This window comes from Stereum hirsutum, assembly GCF_000264905.1.
Source record: "Stereum hirsutum FP-91666 SS1 unplaced genomic scaffold STEHIscaffold_28, whole genome shotgun sequence".
Classification (NCBI taxonomy): Eukaryota; Fungi; Basidiomycota; class Agaricomycetes; order Russulales; family Stereaceae; genus Stereum; species Stereum hirsutum.
Window position 1 is genome coordinate 208,594 of NW_006763158.1, and position 18,848 is coordinate 227,441.

An 18,848-nucleotide genomic window follows, 5' to 3' on the forward strand; every position below is an offset into this window, starting at 1 on the left:
AACGGTGTCTGGCGGTGTTGCGAGTTGGAACGCCACCACAGTGGTTGTCTCACGGTCACGACGTCGTGTCAGGACAATCCGTTCCCCTCCCGGCCGTTCGCTACATCTGTTTGATTGTCCTCAGGTCGACCTGGTTCCACTTGAGATCACAATGAGTTGTAATCTATTATGTAGTCGGTTTGAGAGGTTGTACATGAGTGTGAAGTAAGATATTGAAGCGAAGGAGCACAGTTAGAGTAAGTCAACTCGGAGACGTACTCTATTGTCCGAAAAGGCGGATGGACAGGATGCTGGAATAATAACAATACGCACAGGGAGAAGCAGCTCCAGTGGCGCGATTCATATGTCTGGTCCACCACATACTCCGGAGAGAGTGCGAAAGAGAAGGGGAGGAGTTGGGAGAGGGATGAACAGAGGGAGTGGTGTTGAGGGAATCCGCCGGAGGTGTATGGTTTTCGTGTGTATCATCGACGTTGGTTACTAATTCAACCCTTCCTTTGTCCCCCCGTCATAGTCCTCGTCCATATCCTCACCGACAGCCCATGCTTCAACCTACACGACACCTTCTGACCCTTCTTACACCGCTCTTCCTGTGATTACGGCCATCATGATCGCCCCCCACGTCGAACCGCACTGCACCTCTGCCCACAGCGTTTAACAGCTGTTCAGTCTCACACTCGAATTCGATTAGACACTCGAACTCGAACTGAGGCTCGAACGGAAGGAACAAGGCCTCGACGTCCACGCCGACATCGACGGTCGGAACGCTCACTCCGCCACCTGCGCCTATCCCCACGCACACGCACATAAGCTCGCACGGTCACAGTGGCATCCACAGTCGTAGTGCGCATCCTCGAATTCGTCCACCGGCGGCTCGCATAGCTCCAAGCTCGCCTCTGGATCGCAGTACTCATTATTCAACGCCCAATCTGCCGCGAAAAAGCTGCGCGATATGGACGACTACGTGTCCTTCGCGGACGTCGAGGGGCCGGGCAACCCGCCCGACAAGGACGACGAGCACACAAATGATGGGCAGAGGGTGGAGGTGGGATGCAGGAATAATTCGGGGCTTGGTAGAAAGTGATGTAGTCTCCAAGAAGGAACCTAGTGCACTCAGAAACGAGACAGTCACACAGTGAAGGCATATCCGAGACTGATAAGGTATTGATGGGGTCAGAAAGATACCACAATGAACATGAGGAAAGCAAAGACAGGGAAGGAAGAAAACGCACCTCGCTTAGACGTCTACGGATTACACATACACCGCAAAACACGACCAGTATCGTCCACACCTCTGTGTAATGCCTCTTGGTATGACGCTCCATCCCGTTTCTTCGTCCGGCAGATATCTTGGGCGTGCATCGAAGGGATGGTTTACCTGTTGACGAAACGATAGGTGAATTATCAGTTCGTGTGGTCTAGAACCGTGGGGGTTGGTCAGGCAACGGTGGGAGCCGTAGTACATATCATCCATACACTGACCTTTGGCGCCTTCCTGTGTTTCCTTGCTCTTCGTCCTAAGCTCGCGAGGAATTTGCAATCATCAATTCGAGAGATCTAGAGTCCATTTCCAAAGTGGCGTTGACAAAATAGATTCCGAAAGGCATGGCCTGTTTCGAAGGTGCTCGAGTCAAAAATCCGTAAAGACTGGGGCTGTGAGGACGAGCTAAAGAACCAGGCCGGGGGTAGAAGTACTGGTCGACTTTATTCCCTTCTGCAATTGTTCAATGCTAGTGATGTGCGACAAAATGAAGGCGTTGTATCCATTGGAGATGGTGGTGGATGCTGCAGACAAGATGAAGCAGCAGTCGCGTCGATGCCGGATCGGGGTTACTGTAGAGCCGTTAGACGCGCCACTGTGGCACCGTATCTCTCTTCCAAGCTGAGACTGCTGGTGATCCCTCGAATTGTTTCTATTTGAGACAGACATTTTATTGAGATGAAAAGGTTGAACGAGCTGAACTAAGGTAGTGATAGCAATGGTAGAGTAGCAAAGCTGATTCAGAACTGATAACACAGCAATGTGAGTTACGGTAAGGCTACAACTTGGTGTCATGATATGCAGGAGGGAAAACAATGAGGGAATGAGAACGTGAAGGAGCGTGTAGTTGAAATAATGCATGCGAGAGGAGAGAGAATAGGAACGAGAGTGAAGGCCTACTAAGGAGGATAAGTGGTGATCTAGGAATAGCGCGTGAAAGCGTGAAAGCGTGAATGAGCGTGACACAACAGGATACAATGCAGCAAGCAATACGAGAGTGTAGATGATTAGGAAAACTAATGAAGACAATCAAGAGATAGTATGCACAAAGATGAGACAAGGCGAGATAGAATGAGCCGAACCGTAAGAGAGAAAGTGAGTGAGAGCGAGGACCAGCCTCGAGACGAAAGAAACAGAGACAGATGACCAAATGAAATAGAGGAAAGTAACGTATCCTCCTCCACCTACCTTAAATCGGCACCAACCATTATACCTTGTAACAGGCCACCGAACTTCAGAACGATCTCCAGGTCCTATTTCCCTCCATACCATCTCCGCAATTCCAATCCACATCCTCAGCCGGACGTAGAACCCGTAGTACTGTCAGAGGGACGTTTGACGGGAGAGGACTGGGGTGTGGGCAGCTGGTTCCTGGTGGACGAAGACTTCGACGAAGAACTCCCATTGGAGGCTCTGTTCTCGCTCCTATCAGCAAGACCGCTATCGCCAGTGGGCCTTTGACGTTTCACGACAGGTTCGTCGTCGTCTTCGATCTCACCATCCTCCATCTCGTCCGCGAGCCTTTTCGGCCTCGATGGCTCTCCTTGGGGCCTGGCTGCATTCGCACCACTGGTAGTTACAGGAGAAATCGCGTGCGACAAAGTCAAAGGGAGTTGCTGAAGAGTCCCATTCCGGTCGAACCTCTTGCCCTTCTTCTTCTGGCGTTTCACCAGCCGTTGTTCCACCTCGTCGTCGTCCAACTCGTCGGCGCGCCTCTTCGTCTTCGCAAGCCTATGGTCGTGTCCAAGTCTCTGACCCCCATTGGCATGTCTCATAGGCGTCGCGATCGGGGTAGGAAGACCATGGAATATATCGCGATGGGGTTTTGCAGGCGTGGCCCTGCCGATAGGAATGGCGTTGGCGCCAGAAGCGGCCTTGGTGGGTGTCATAAAGATGGGCATCGGAATTCTCGACTGAGACTCGAAGGTGAGGTGTCCGTTGGGGCAGAAATCGTGGTGTCCATTTGAGGAGGGACCAGGAACATTTGGAGGAGACGTTGTGACGGTCAGAAGAGTCGAAGCAAAGGTAAAACGAGAAGCACGAAAACGAGCAGGAGTAACAGGAACGGAGCAAGGTGGACGGTCAGCATTCCCAGGATCAAAAGTGTCACGGTTGGCCGACGGAGGAAGAAGAGCAGCATGGTCAGAACTACTTGCACCTCCCATTGGCTCGGCGCGAAGCATCGTACTCGTATGGGTAGCGGCAACATCCCGGGGCTGATCAGAGGGCCTCACTAGAGCGGTGGGAGCGAAAATACCACCAAGATCTGAAGTATCACCAGCGCCACCAGTTCCACTGGGAGTCTGCACATGAGGTTCTGTTGTCGAGGGCTCAGATACCTCGCCCTTGTCCTCTACTAAGAGGGGTTTCGTAGGCTGCGCGTATCGTGATCGGATCTTGGCAGCAACCCTGGAGACCATGGCCGGGTCTATCGAAGGTTTCGATACGGACGATGGTGCTTTCGCTACAGTGCTCGAAGAAGCCAACGGAAGATCTCGTTTTGACGTCGTAGCTGGTATGGCCCTCTCGTTGTTAGCGGGCGTGGCTCCGACCTGCGGAGTTTCGCTTGTTGAGTTGGAGGCTGGCTGAGGCTCGCTAGAGACGACGGATGATGTGGTTTGTGCTGAGGGCGCGAGGTCAGAGGTCAGAGGTGCCATCGTAAGGGTGGTGATCGTTCTCACCTATGATTGAGATATGTTCGGCGCAATACTTGCAGCCATTGGCGATGACACAGAGTAAGCAATCGAAAGGAATTTTGGTTGTGAATGCTCTGTATTTGACCCTGTAGAAGAGCTAGAGTGGGACAGGTGCGAAGAGCATAGGTAAGCAGGAGTAGTGTATGAGTCGTGCACTACTCACTTTGCGTCCGAGTTTTATAACATTAACCTTCCCCCGTCCACAACTACAGAGATCCGAGGGGCACATCGTCAACTAGATCAGTCATGGATAAACAAGCGGGATGTTTGCGTCAACGCGATCAGAATTGAGAGTCCACACTAAACTCACCAAAAGTGTTTTGAGATTACGGGGAGGAAGGGAGTGTGGTGTTCGGTATTTGACTCCTGGTCTAGACTGCATGAAAGGGAGATGGAATGCGAGATTTGGTCCGGATCAGGAAGAGCAAATACAAGGTTAAGACACTATGCGCGACATACACTATAGGCTAATGGTGTTGAACGTCAACGTTGATCGTGAAATTGCGGTCGAAAGGAATATTCAGGTAGTATAGTGAGGTGTCGGGAGATTCGACGAGAGTAACGTGTCCGGTCGTGCAGTATGCAGTGAAACGACGGTGATGGTGTTGAATCCCTTGAGTATCGCGTCTGAGGTCTAACACAGTCTAAAGCAATAAGAAGAGCGATGTTCGAGAATCTGAAGTTGATAGCGCGAAGTGTAGACAATTCCTCCGCTTCCAGAGACGACACTGGCAGACCCAACGTAATTACGGCGCGTGCGTAACGATTGAAGATCTATGTGGTCGGCGATATAAAAGGATAGTTAAAGCCAAGAGCGCGTGAGCAAAGGCTCGGAAAGACAACAGATGAAGGATGAGAGAGGAAAGAAAGAGATGGAAGAACCAGACGAGGATGAACAGGAGATTTATATGAACTCGCCCGCACGGTCACGTGGGTGGGTCAGAGCCAAACTGTGGCGTTCAGTTTCGTCGCTCGCCGCGCGCCACAGTTGTTCGTCTTGCGTTTGGGAGGAACAATCTACATACAGTTTGCATGATTGTATCGGTGGTTAATACAAAGGCGGTGACATAAACCTGTTCAGCTTCCTGAGACAGACGTGTGTGATCAGCCACGGTGGGGCTCCTTGTTACAATTTTACCACTCACACATCTACTTAGTACTGTAGCCACCACTTCCACACAGAAACCAGTCATTGTTCCTTCGGCGCCTGCTTCATTGCTCCCAAGCCCAAATAATACCCAAGGAGCCCACCAATAGAATGTGTCGCGATCTTGTCAAGAGGTCTGAACCCGAGCGAGGGGAATACATCGCCTAATAGGTGGCGTCGCACCGCAGCCACGAGCAATGAGCATTCGAGTAATCATGACCAGAGCAGAGGAGGTTGAAACAGATGATACTGCGATAAAATGAAGAGCTGACATACCATCTTCCCAAAAAAGCCGGAAGACCTGGATTACGCTAGGCTAATACACCAAGAGACATCAGGTTCATACATTTCATCCATCCAGTCAGTCTTGATACATCCTCGCAGATAATCAAACTTACATTTGCGCCACCCATTCCAAGCTGCACCGCACGCATCAAGAAACACGACTTTTTCTTCATAACTTCAGCTCCGTCCTCCCGCTCTGCAAGCTCTGTGTGCACCCCCTCCGGACTCTCGAAACTATGAACCACTCCCCTTTCGACAGTGATCTCGCCATCCTCGGGCCTTAGAGTGCGTCTGATGCCGCCAATGGTAGCGGTGAGCTCTCCGGAGAAAACGCGGAAGATTTCGGGAGTGAGGGGATGGTAATGGGGTGGAACACTGAAGAAAGAGTTCGGCGGGGAGATCACGCTGTTGACAAAGTACGTCGTCGTGGGCGGTGTGGTAAAAATTGTCTGCCTGTCAATGTGTGGGTATGTTCAGAGAGAGCAACAAAAGACAAACCGAAGGATATATTGTCGTTGATCCACAGCCCCTGTGTCATTCAACGGCTGATCAGTGTTCTTGCCATGGCTTGACGTTGAGTCGAGGTTAGTGAACAGGTAAGTGTTTCCCTTCGTGTCTTCAATGACCGTATCATCCTCTAGGGCAGTGAAAATCTTCGCAGCAGGGGTCATAGTGGTGGTCTGTGAAAAAAAGCAAGTAGATGATAGGGGAAGAGAGTCGAGAACGCCGTGCAGACGATGCGTCGTCCCGTTATATATGTAGAGTTGAAGCGCAAGACGATGTAATGGCGTGGGAGGGCCCTGAGTCAGTTGACAAGGAAATTTAGATCCATCATGGGAACGCAGTGAGCCGCTATATCAAGGTCATGTAAAAAAGGTCCACCCATCAACAACCAGGCTGGAGAATTGCATTGGTACGAGGAAGTCTGATAAAATACAATTATGCTAGCAAGGATAAGATGCACAATATTCGATGTGACTTCCAGTGCCTTCACTGGTAGTCGTGAACAACTGGAAGGCAGAAGCGGGACGAAAGGGCACGCTCGCACGTAGTCATATTGCATGACCGCCTTTCCCTTCAAGATGTGAGCCAGACTTCTATTATCCGGCGCCGTACTCATCCAACTCACATATGAGTACGCGTCATTCAGGCAATAAGACGGCACGCTAAATGTACACCCACTTGAATACAGCACATCAATGTATGCACCGTGAGCAAAGCACGACTTCGACGCCAGGACAGACCGCAACTGCGTCAATCTACTGACAACTACACAATCACCTCACCGACCTCGGGCTGCTGATGTTGTCGTATAATAACCAAAGCATTACTCACTAATGATTTTAACTTTCTTTCAACGCCGTTGGTCTCCTATAATTCCATCTTCAATGTCCTCTTCTCTGCATCTGCACACTCTACCGGCACCATAATACACCGTCGCCTCCACGTTCGGTTTCGTTGCCTGATTGACGAGGAAGCAGAAGGGAGACACCAAAACACACGGTCCTGTCGGCAAAGTGAGAAGCATAAGTTTATACGGCTAACGGCCGCATTGTTGGACTCGTCAATATATTGGCCCTGGATGAGCAAGGGGCGGCAGTCATACGTGAACAGACGTGAACCGTCCTTGAAGTTGTTGCTGTTGGCGCTCTAGAGTTTGTTTATGACAGTGTGGGGAGCCAGCTGGGGATAGCTAGCGGGAGAAAGAGCTACTGCAGGACCCAGGAACCTTCGTCTATCAACATATAGTAGATAGGTGGAAAAGAGACGGGAAAATAACAAAAGAACTGAACGCGGTCTACACCGGTCGTTTCACTCGCGCTGGTGCCACTGTGGCACCTAACATTCGAACTTCTCACCCGTTCGAAAATTCGCTCATAGTTGGAAAAAGACACACGGCAAGAGCAGATATCACATCATGACCGAATCAAACCTGCGGGCTAGATATAATTACACCACACGGAGATACTAAAGCGGGGAGCAAAAAGGACCCGGAGGAACAGAGTTAGAGATAGAGGAAGACGAGAACTGAAGGGACGAAGAAGTCCCGACACATGATGAGATACACAACAGTACAGCGTTGATGAAAAATAATACAACATTACGACAAGGTGAACAAGCTCAGATGATACGACCGGAAAGATAAGAAAAACAGGCTGACTGAAAAAAGGAACGAAGTATCGAACAACACCGTAGATCGCCACATTCAGAAGGTCGTGCAGAGTTAGAGGACTGTTTCGATGCAGTCGACTTTGTTATTGTCGCTTCTACAAATGATCTGGCGGCGCGTTAGGAGTATATTCGTCTAGTCCTCTTCGTCCGAGCCATAGTCCATGATGCTTTTGAACGCGGGATGGGGAATTCTAGATGAGACTGTCAGCGGGAGCCTTTCGAGGGGAGCCTTAGCAAGGACATTGGTGATATCTGCAAGCAGGGTGGAGCATTGGCGAGAGCTTGTCGATTGGGCGTGTTCATCAGGTCCGAAGGAGACAGCGGGGGCACTTTGGATTACCAAAGGGCGATATTTTAGCGGTATCTCGGCTGCGTTCTTGTCCAGGACTTCTTCGTTGAAGCCTCCACCCATACCACTAAGAGAATGATCGGCCACACGAGATGCGGGAAGGGTCGGATGGGGACTGGTGTTCTGAACGTGAGCAAGGCTTTCAATCGCTGAATATATAGCAGGATGAAATGAAAGCGCCTGGGTTGCAGAAGTCGGGACTTGAAAAGCTTGGGGGGAAGGAGGATTGTCTTGTCCAGGAGCCTGTGCACTCGACCAGTCATCGTCGAGGACCTCGTTCTCTTCGGAAATGTTGTACTCTTGGAGAAGTTCGGCAGCCACCGAGGGACTCCAGATGCCAGAAAGAACCTGTGTAAGAATAAATGCAATGAGTCAGTCCTTCCGATGTAATACTCGTTTTGCGCGACAATAGTCGCAACTTCAACGAGGAGATGCTGAGAAAAAACGCACGTCATCGAGATGATCTACTGCCTCCTCTAGTTCATCAAGCCTATCCTTTAACACGAAAATGACTTCCCGTGCCCTGGGCAGGAGAGCTCGAGTATCCTCGATTTTTGTCAGAATTGAGCCCTCTAGAAGTAGGTTCAATTTGAATATGACTTCCTCCAAAGAAACATACCCCTCATCGAGGTCCGGATGAAGACAAAGACACTCCTCTGGAACCGTTTTCTCGCACACGGCACACAAGAGCCCGGTACACTTCTTGCACCAGCATACGACCGAGAAGTTCTGGAGTTTCTGCAAAGAGCAGCAGCATACATCACACCCCGCTACTGCACACGCAATGCAGTCCTGCGAGGCTGGAATTATCTCTGTAAAGTCTTGAATGGCATCCAGCGCCTGTGGGTATATCGATGATCGGCGATGAAAGTTTGACGCGTTAACATGGGAACAGGAGGATAATTGTATACAGAGAATGCTTACAGCGTCCGATGGAGGCGGTGCGGGGGCCCTGTCACAACCACAGTCATGCAGATATTGATTACACATTATCGGAAAGTCAAGCGAGGTGGTTTCTGGGCTAACAGTATGCAAAGAACGAGAACTGTGTCAATACGTGCGACAACTGAATGCAATCCATAAGAACTAGAATATACACGCACATATATTGATCGACTGATGAGTCGGGGTTGGAGAGCAGAAAAATCGTGCCGGTGAGATTCGACTGTGAATGAGGAACGAGAGGCATGTTAGCACGCGAGATTACTCAAACCAACAGGCATGGCGCACCGAGCAACTAACGATCTCTGAGAGGATGCTTAATCCAAAAATTTTGGCGAGGGCGATGGTCGAAGGTCGTTGTCTGGACACGACGTTGAAGAGGGACTTGATGTTGGAGGCGTCGAAGTTGATCCTGGATTGTGTCGGGGTCGGTGCCACGTCGGCTGCAATGCTGAACATTGAGACGACCAGATGAGAGGGGTAAATAAAGATAACAGAAGGAATGAAAAGAAAAACAACGCACAAAGAAAACTATGTTGTGGGAGGCCCGCCGAAGATGTCGTCCTGAGCACCACTAACACGAACACGAACGACGTCGAGAGATGTAGCAACTTCTGGATATGGCGGAATCACGTGCTGAAAGTTCTCACTTAAACGGAGGGGTGAGAGGGGTATTCAACAAGGCGCGCGAGGAGGTAAGTGAGAGATGAGAAGGTGAAATGGTGGAAGAGGGCAAAGACGAGACCAACACGAGTGTCATTTGCACGTGCAACCGCGTGTGAGCGCCACTGTGGCAAGTTCCCACGGTCCATGATCCCAGGCCCCAACTTCAAGTCGAACACCTCAGCGTCCCACTCCCACCCATGGCTAGAGAGGCATAATTAGCTCCTCGCGAGATCTATCATTCGTGGAGGCCATAGTAGGCCAGTCCAATTGGCCCACAAGGCGCTATGCCGTTGCTCACTTGGAGCCACCTCCATCTGTCCATTTATGTGACTTTGATGACGAGTATGGCCGGAGTGAAAAGAATGTTTCCTCCTCACTATTCCGAGTAAGTACCAGAGACAGGTGGATGAGAGCGAAATGTGCTAACCTGTCCTTATGAATACGTCACTTCGGCGAAGCTCACTGGTCCTCCCTCGAGGGGCATTGCTCGTCCGATAGATGGGCACTTACCTTTTTTTGCAGAGAAGACTTGGGACGAGTAACATAAAATCTTTAAGAGACAAGATGCAAGCGGTGTACTTAAAGCACCAATATTCACTTCATAGAGCCCATCTCAAGTTACGACACAGAATCTCATCATTTACCTATCATTCAATCTGTGACCGCTGACCCGTACTGAACTCACCTCTTCCGGGATAAATCGTCTTCTCGAAGCCTGCCCAGAATCAGAGAAGCTTTGCGCATACGATGACCATGGAAGTATCAAGTCAGTGGGCGGTATTAACTCGTCTGGTGAAGAAGGTAAAAGGAAATAGCGTCAGACGGCGACCACTTCGCTGCCGATCTCAAATGCAGCGTTCATTTGGCCCTGGGCCGCTCCAAGCCCGCAAGAACATGTATAAAATATCATCAGAGGTAGCATATCGCCTGGCATGGCTCGCCACCGTTGCCGTTGGCGTGAAGCTCTGTATTAACAGCTCAGAGGCTTGTAGTTGAACGAGAGCTCAACAAAGTTAGTCCATAGATTCCTCTGTGTGCTCTGGTATTGGAGCAGGCCTGGCCGAGACTCTTTAGATCAAACGGAGCTGGCAGCATACCCTATGGTCGTGCCGCTTTTGATACCGTAAACAAACAGTTAGAACTCGCGATGAAGCTTAGGTGTCACCCACAAACACTATTGCGGACAGACTCGGACGAGGCGGCAGTCATGTCGCAATGAAGAGGAGAAAGAGATGTTCGTAAGTGGCACTAATATCCTCATGGTAATAGCAGGTTGGTAATGCAGGAAAATAATGATAGAAAGCGTACTGGGTGCCAATCAATGGCAATGGAACTGGGGAGGGCGAGACCACGAATCAGGTTGACGATCGTAGTGCCTTCAGAAATGCATACCGTCAGGAACGAAGGACCATGGCACCCGGAAATAGATAGGATAACTGTACCGACCAAACGAACTATCAACATGGACGAATGGCCTACAAGTCCGCCGCTAACAACGGGGCCATCAAGAGATGAAGAACTCACAACCTTGACCTCCTCCCGACCGCTTCTCCAATGTCCTCAACATCACCACCCTACTGTTGCTCACTATCCGTCTCCGACCACACTCAGAACACCACTCTACGTTGTTCGTACCCAACCACATCTCTTCGTCTTCGTCTACATTGTGCTCGAGAAGAAAAGAGAAGGAACGCGATCACGCACTTTGTTAAGACCCTCTTCCTGAGAATACGGAAAGTATCCACTTGTTCATCCGCTCACGACCATCGTTTCGAACGACTACTGGCAGCGTGAAGCTCAGAGAAGCGGGTGGATGATGTGAGCTGGCGCTGGCCAAGGCGGCGATCTCAGTTGTGACCATCCACGTATTTCAGTCCTTTTCCGTATAGCGAAGGATATAAAGTGGCATACTGCCAGTGTCGATACCTGCCAAAGCTTCGAGAAGTAGCAGAAGAATGTATGAGGCAAGTATGAGGGGATAATTGAATGTTGAACGTACAGAAGAGGACGCTGTGCAAGCAGTCAAACTGTGCGCTTAGTGCCACTGTGGCGCCTCACACGAAACTCACAGGGACCATCGAAGAAACCGATGCAAGGTGGATTATAGTGAACCAGACCGAAGCACTCTTCAGCAGACATTCAAGTTGTTATGCATAATACTTCCGAACCTACTGACCAAATGAGAGGAAGATAAATACATGATAATTTTGAGCAAACATTGTGTTGGGCGACCTGAACTGGGAGATACTGGGAGAGGGGGATGGGATGGGGGATAAAATAGGGGATGGAACGAGATGTAAAATAGAACCTATGCGATGAAAATTTGCAGAGGGAGTAAACCAACACGAAAGTTAAACTATATACGATGTGACCGGACATGATTAAGAAAAAGCCGCGGCAGATATAGACAGCAAATAGATAGCGAAGTGTCTTGAAAGACAGGGACACTGTAGGGATGGAGGACGTGTTCGAAAATTTATGACGAGACTATGATTGAGAAGAGACCGATATAGGCCACATCCACTCGGAAACACTAGCAAAGAGTATCGAGTGCCCTCCGAAGTCACCGTACTCAAAGGAGCACAACCAGTCTATTATAAGGAGGACCGATACGGTGCGCTCCCCCGGACCCACTTTGTTACGGCGAGTGTAGAGAACCGTGTCGGACGCATGAAAGATGGTTTCTCCATAGTCACTAGGTCGCGGCTGTTCGCAGCCGTTTCTTGACGCGTCGGACAAAGATCGATATGTATGAAAGGCCCATCTGGTAAGCCCTCTGACCCTGACCATGCCAAAAAAAGAATAGAAAGACGCACAAAGCTTGTCTCAGTCGCTGACCAAAACATTTCGAACAATGCCTCGTGATTATGTACCGTATATGCCAGGATGTCGTATACTTGTTTGGTGGAAAACGGGGATCCTGAGGAAGAGATGGAACCGGCGGTAGGCTGATCGAGCTAAGGACTTTGAGTCAGGGATCAAGGTCGTCTTTCAAGTCACGGATTTGTTTGAGAGTGAACGGAATGCTATGCGAGGCAGCCAGCGGTAGTCGTTGGAGGGGAGCCTTAGAAAGGATGTTGGTGATATCGGCGAGTAGAGTGGAGCATTGGGGAGAGGCTACCGATCCGGCACGTTCGCCAGGCCCGAAGGAGACTGCGGGGGCACTTTGGATTATCAACAAGCGATATTTTGTTGATACCTCGGTTACGTTCTCGGTGGATCCTCCAGCCATACCACCAAGAGCATGACCGACCGCACGGGACCCAGGAATGGTAGGGTGAAGGCTGCTGTTCGCAACGGGAGCAAGACTTTTCACTGCAAAATCTATAGCAGGATAGTTGAGGGTTTTGTTAGCTCCAGTGATATCGAACTCTCGAAGAAGTTGATCAGCTACCGAAGGATTCCAGACGTCAGAAAGAACCTGAGCAAGAAGAGATGCAACGAGTCAGCCCTTGCGAGTATAACACTCGTTTTGAGCGACAATAGCCGCACCGTTAACGAGGAGAAGCTAGAAAAACGCACATGATTCAGATAATCTACTGCCTCCTCTAGCTCGAGACACGAGGGCATCGACTTGAAGCTCTTGCGGTCTGGCATCGTCACCTGGGAGATCGAGCGGACTGTCCTGTGGGTGAAAGAGGTACGAATAAACCGTGAGCCCCGGGACCCGGACAGGCCAGAGCACTGATCGGAAACAAACATGGAAAGGGATATTTACATCAGTGCTGTACGTCTGTGTAGTTAAGGGTATAATGAAGGACTCACGTCATGTGGGTCGAGATAGCTGCCGGTAATTTTGCGCTGGAGTGATGGATTTCCGGATGAGCACAGACGTGATCAGAAACAGTCAGGCCAATGCAGAGAAAGAAGTGAAAAAACGCGGTGACTTACGGGAGGACTTGAAATACTACAGCCCGGGGCGAATTTGCTTGATTCCTCCTGAATTTGCCGGCTCCGCTCTTCGTAACGTTGCTGAACACAGATGGAAGCAAAATCATCAGCTATTGATTGACAATGCACAACCAAACCACATATCTGCACACCAAGAAAGCGCGGCAGATGCACCAGAAAGTCGAGCAAGAAAATACGAAACCACGTACCAACTCCGCCCCGCTGATCTCCACGGCCTCCTCCGCCTCCTCCGCCTCCTCCGCCGCCGCACACTTGCACTTTTTTGGGCACAACCAACACAGCCCACAGATAGCCTCCTTATCGCACCGACAGCACTCGCATGCCACCTGGACCGGACTCGTCCTGTTCTTGGGACAGAGACATTTCGTCGTTGCGTCCTTCTTGCACACCGCGCACCGTGTAGCCTCCCATTTCATGCACCAGCAGATACTTGTGGGAGGTAGGGCACGCGCTTGTACGCTCGCACAACAGTGATCGCCGCCGTCGACGGCACAATAAAGGCACCCTAGCGAGACATCGCATTTACGGGCCCACTGGCGGGCGAGGTCGTAGACCTGCGAGAGTACCGCATTATCGTTAGAAGCTCAAACCGACACGAAACAAATTTCAATAGTACGACGTACCGCACCACTCTGTCGGACTGATGCGGGATCTTTATTGGAGCGACAAGCCCATTCTAAGCCGCGACACATTTTCGGGCACGTGCGAATGCATGGAATTGTAAGGTTACGGCTGGCGAAGATCGAACGTTGCGTCACGGTACGAATGGGCGAGGACTCGGGTGAACAGGGCGTGAGCAATGGCATGCGTACTTGGCTGTGTTTATAAGTAGGCGAACTTGAATTGAAGCTTGACAATGACGATGGTTCACTTCGCGGATAAGAGCATTTTTTGCACCAAAAGGGTGCTGTAAAAGACTTTGCAAAAGGTCGTCCTTTCAACAACTTGTTGGGACCAGAAAAGAGCGAGTTCTATGCAAGGAAAGAACATAGAAAAGTCGGAATTTTTCTACACGTTTCCCTTTGTCTTTTCTATGCCGAAAAGGCAACGAACAAAAAGGTCAGTCTCCTCTATGTTCCCTTTTTCAACCACAAATAACAGAACAATGATTCCTAAAAAGCGTCAGCTTGTCCGCAACCATTGATGTCCCGAAAAATATATATCTCCAAGCGGCAAACCTGGCGGGGAAAGGTGATCTTTTCTGCAGAGCACACATCCGTGGCCGAAGTATTAGGGCCATAGAAGTGTGATTACAATGATCGGACATTGATGAGGGGTCTGGAAGCGTGTCGAGAGTGTTGAGCTTGGTCGTGAATCAATTTGAGCCAGTGTTTCGATTCAGCGCGGGTCAGATTGGAGAAAAGTGTGGAAGGCGAACGGTGTGATGATGGACGAGATGCACCCGAAAGCGTTGATGTCGACGTCGTTCAAATCGACATGGAGGACACATGAGCTGACGGAGGACACGCGTGAAGGTGACTAGAATGTATGCGCTGTGGATGAAGTGCAGCGACAGACATGGCAAGAAAAGATAAGACAAAGAGATGAGTAAATACGCAGTTGCTTTGACACGTTGTTGAATGTCAGATGCGGACAGTGGTCATGCGCCACCCATGTGCCTTTTGCTCGAACAAGATCCATGGACCCGTAAGCCAACAAGGAGGATTTCTCGAGGTGCGGCACAAGAGTACCGTTGCTGGAAGAGAGTATCATTGAAACTAGCATTATCGATGTTACGCCTATGTCCATCAGTTTTGAGAGCCGAGGAGGGATACAAGTCACCTGTTAGGTGGATGAATGCGAAGAACAGGAGCATCGGTCAGATACAAAGATGGGGGAAGTATGATGATGAAGAGACGTACCGTCAGCAAAGAATAGTCTGAGCACTCAAAAAGAGCTTAAATACACCAAATGACCAACCCAGCATCGTCAGAACATCTGCTTCAAGCTGATCGCTAGTGGCCGGAGTAAGCCAAACAGAAAGAGACTCACATCTTCTGGTCCAGCCCATCCATGCCAGCAACATATGGACATCCTCTTCTCCATCTCGTGTCCCTCGACCATCAACGAAAGAACTTCACCCTTCAGCACCTCGAACTCTCCATCTACAGATGTGATGGTCCTCGCTTTGCCTGTAACGGCAGCGGTGACGGAGTCGGAGAAGATACAAAACTATTCGGTTGTGTGTGGACGCCAGTGGAGTTGTACGAGAACCATGGCGCTGAGCGAGGGGATACCCCTGTTTGATGATAGACGGCGCGGGAGGTACGTGGGTAGGAACAGGTAGGAACACATGGGTCAGCGTAACTGAATGGTGGGCTGGATGATTGACGGAAAACGCACCTCACGATGTACCTCGTAGAATCCAACCCACCTTTGAGGTCCTGTACTGCGAAGTTAGCAGCTTCGTGAAGTGCGATGTACTCCCTACCATTCTCATCTTTCATAACCGTAGTATCGTCATCTAACACCAAAAGGCTTCGCTGGGGCCATTGCTTCTGACCGTACCCTAAACGATCTTTTAGCGACAGCGGTATCAATGCGCTGGGCCTACTTATGGTGTCGTGAGGAGGAAGACGATAAATACTTAGACGCCCTGATTCTGCTCAACGTTCCGAACGCCACAGTCACGGTGCCACATACGTACCCCGCCACACCAGAACATCGCTTGGCCTTCAGAATCACGAACCACAGAGATCCATCAACACTCGAGAATGCCCTCGCACGAGAAATAGATACATTCAAATTGACAATATGGAAAAGTCCAATCAGAAACCCGGATAAGTACGTACTGAGAACAGGCCGCGGCCACACGAGTGACGATACGATAAATACATCCAGATCAGCAACGAAAACGAGAACAACTACAACGAGGAAAATGACAACGAAGATAATGGTACAAGTAACGACAACAGCTGGAAAAACAACGACAACAGCTAGAAAGAGAAAACAGCAGCAACAATTCCATGAACACGGACAGCATCTTCAATGAAGAACATCGACCGCCACACGACGATACGAACAACATCAACAACAAGAGAAGTACATGATCGATAGCCGCCATTGACAAGTGTCGATGGACAGTACAGGAGCAGAAAAACAAAACCAACGATAACAGTAAGGGACGAAAGCAGCAACAAAAACAAACAAAAGTTAAGGTGACAAGACAGCAAGACAACAGAATGAGATGGAATAGGATGGGTGACAGCAGAAACTTCCATTAGCGATGAGTCTAGTATGATAGGTAAGTAGAGCGAGTTCTGGAGCGATAGATGACGGATAAAAAGCAGGGGCATAGGAAGGCAATGATAGCGGCGAGCAACGCACGAGAAAGACAGAAAGAAAATAGATATACCAAAAGAAAATTCAGAGCGACCTACAGAGAACAGAAATTTCAGTAAGTGATACAGTACAAAGGATAAAAAACGAACAACTCACACATTAAAGTTCTTCCTCAAAAAACGAAGTATTGGGCATTCGTAACCCCATATAAAACATGAGGTGATGCTATAATACCGCCCGCGGAAGATAAATTGGCCACCTCTTGCTGTGCGAACATGGCAAATCCGCTCATGCCACCTGCATACTGAGGGAAATGCTGGGCCCGGACGGCGACCCAGTTCGGGTGCACAATGTACCCCTGCCAGAGGAAGAAGGGGATTGGTAAGGTTAGAATGAGCTAAAAATTCACGTTGGTTACCATGGTTCAGCTCACCTCCTCGTTGTCCTCATCCTCATCTTCACCCTCATAATCGTCTTTTTCATCCACACCCCAATTCTCGTACTCATCTTCTACGTCCCCATACTCCTCTCCCTCCGACCCATACCCTTCCTCCGACCCAGACTCATCGTCCTCCCCAGACTCCTCCTCTTCCTCGGTAGAAGAGAAGCTGAAGGGGTGCTGTGTGGTCGCCTTCATCTCCACCTCCGAGTCGGTGTAATGGACATCAATGTCGTTGTCCTGGCTAGCGACGGAGCCGTCACTCGACTCGTCCTACACACCATGACACTCAAATATTAGCAAATAAAACGAGAATGATGGACTACAAAAAAAACTCACAGAGGAAGTGGGAGGGCAATCAGCGTCCGACGCGAAGGGGAGGGATTCTTTGACGTCGGCATCGTCTTCGTCTTCATCTTCGTCCTCGACTTTGATCTGGTGAGCAAAAATGTAAAGGATCAGATACTAGCCCATAACGACAAGGAGGTACAATAGACAATGAACGCGAACGTACAATGTCGAGCGGGCGAACGACGATATGAGGAGAGTCGGGCGGCGTCAAGAGAGAGTAGGTCGACGCGCCATCGCTCGTCCAGGACGCCCTCGACGACCTCCCCGAATTCGCGCTCAACACTGCCGCACGAAGGCGAGGATAGTCTTCGAGATTGGTGCAAAGCCTCTTCCGAGGCGGCGCCATATTCTCCTTGTCCTCGTCCTCGAGGTCGCTGAGGTCGGACTCTGAGCTCCCTTCTTCGTCGTCGGCCTCGCAATCCGAGTTGGAGGAGTCGTAGTTGGGCTCGAACTGGCGGCGGCGTTTCAAGGAGGGCGCTGGGGAGGGCGGGGAGGCGAGGATGAATGCGGTCGATGCGATGCCAGAACGGTTGTTGTAGTTGTTGTTGTAGTTGTCGTTGTTCTTGTTTTTGGTGGTGGTGGTGTAAACGGCGGAGGCGGCCATGGTGTATTGAGTAGACATTGGTGTGATGTTGTTTGAGCTAGTGGGTGTTGTTGTTGGTGTTGTTGCTCGAGCTGATTTGGTAGAAACTGGTCAAAGAGACGGGAGCGGCGTGGGAACGTGTCAGGTGTGCCAGTGTCGGCGCACGCAAAGGGAGCTCGAGGACGATGTGGATGAGGGCAAGGTTACTCACAGATGAGGGACGGATGTGTCAGAAACCTAAAGGTTTGGGAGAAGTTGACGATGGGGAGATTTTGCAGTGGGGAAACACGCGCGGGGTTGCTGCAGCGAAGAAAGATGACGGTGAGCAGACACGGTGAGCGCGAAAGCAGAAACGAGGACGACCAATGGGACTTACGGATATGTTATTGAGAGGGTGTTGTTGGTACGGTTCGATATTCAGAAATTGGTTTGTGGACGCGTCTGCAGAGGAAAGCGATGTGTCAGGACGAAATCCAACTATAACGCGCCACCAGCTGCAGAGGACGACTCACATTCTCAAATACTCGTCTTGATTCTTTGCGAAGATTGGTTGCAATTGGTTGTCGATTTTGCTAGTTGTTTGCGGTAGATATTCGCTGGTGAGAGCGGGGCTGGCGAGCGGGGCAGACGGTCGATAGATGATGGTCTGAAGCAAGAAGAGAGCCTGCGTGCAGCGGACTATAAGGGCACAGCGTGACCGCGCGCCCCTGTGACCGCCTCGCTTTGTGCTCTTCCTGGAAGTCGACGTCGGTGCGCCACTGGT

General features: G+C 50.3%; 6 protein-coding genes across 6 annotated transcripts; 1 reads left to right on the forward strand and 5 right to left on the reverse strand.

Moving 5' to 3' along the window:
- Positions 1–1,060: 1,060 nt before the first annotated feature.
- On the forward strand, positions 1,061–1,766 carry STEHIDRAFT_126552 (uncharacterized protein). The gene is made up of 2 exons (XM_007311558.1): positions 1,061–1,418; positions 1,483–1,766. Exon 1 carries the CDS (start codon positions 1,190–1,192, stop codon positions 1,394–1,396), a length of 207 nt encoding a protein of 68 aa, XP_007311620.1. The 5' UTR covers positions 1,061–1,189; the 3' UTR covers positions 1,397–1,418; positions 1,483–1,766.
- Positions 1,767–2,556: 790 nt separating this feature from the next.
- Positions 2,557–3,918, reverse strand: STEHIDRAFT_163843 (uncharacterized protein; the record flags this gene model as incomplete). Its single annotated transcript, XM_007311559.1, has 1 exon — positions 2,557–3,918. The coding sequence occupies one exon, from the start codon at positions 3,916–3,918 to the stop codon at positions 2,557–2,559; it is 1,362 nt and encodes a 453-aa protein (XP_007311621.1).
- Positions 3,919–5,146: 1,228 nt separating this feature from the next.
- On the reverse strand, positions 5,147–6,060 carry STEHIDRAFT_135832 (uncharacterized protein; the record flags this gene model as incomplete). The annotated part of the gene is made up of 4 exons (XM_007311560.1): positions 5,147–5,268; positions 5,381–5,420; positions 5,503–5,794; positions 5,888–6,060. 4 exons carry the CDS (start codon positions 6,058–6,060, stop codon positions 5,147–5,149), a joined length of 627 nt encoding a protein of 208 aa, XP_007311622.1.
- Positions 6,061–7,694: 1,634 nt separating this feature from the next.
- STEHIDRAFT_163845 (uncharacterized protein) lies at positions 7,695–9,311 on the reverse strand (the record flags this gene model as incomplete). The annotated part of the gene is made up of 5 exons (XM_007311561.1): positions 7,695–8,258; positions 8,361–8,750; positions 8,835–8,931; positions 9,014–9,075; positions 9,141–9,311. 5 exons carry the CDS (start codon positions 9,309–9,311, stop codon positions 7,695–7,697), a joined length of 1,284 nt encoding a protein of 427 aa, XP_007311623.1.
- A 3,178-nt stretch (positions 9,312–12,489) lies between these two features.
- On the reverse strand, positions 12,490–14,122 carry STEHIDRAFT_116662 (uncharacterized protein; the record flags this gene model as incomplete). Its single annotated transcript, XM_007311562.1, has 6 exons — positions 12,490–12,939; positions 13,041–13,202; positions 13,284–13,319; positions 13,410–13,490; positions 13,619–13,984; positions 14,054–14,122. 6 exons carry the CDS (start codon positions 14,120–14,122, stop codon positions 12,490–12,492), a joined length of 1,164 nt encoding a protein of 387 aa, XP_007311624.1.
- A 2,762-nt stretch (positions 14,123–16,884) lies between these two features.
- STEHIDRAFT_135833 (uncharacterized protein) lies at positions 16,885–17,848 on the reverse strand (the record flags this gene model as incomplete). The annotated part of the gene is made up of 4 exons (XM_007311563.1): positions 16,885–17,070; positions 17,146–17,424; positions 17,491–17,586; positions 17,666–17,848. The coding sequence occupies 4 exons, from the start codon at positions 17,846–17,848 to the stop codon at positions 16,885–16,887; spliced, it is 744 nt and encodes a 247-aa protein (XP_007311625.1).
- Positions 17,849–18,848: the final 1,000 nt, after the last annotated feature.

Bases quoted from the DNA above. Each gene is read 5' to 3' on its own strand.
- STEHIDRAFT_126552 (XM_007311558.1), top strand. From the start codon at position 1,190: ATGAACATGAGGAAAGCAAAGACAGGGAAGGAAGAAAACGCACCTCGC.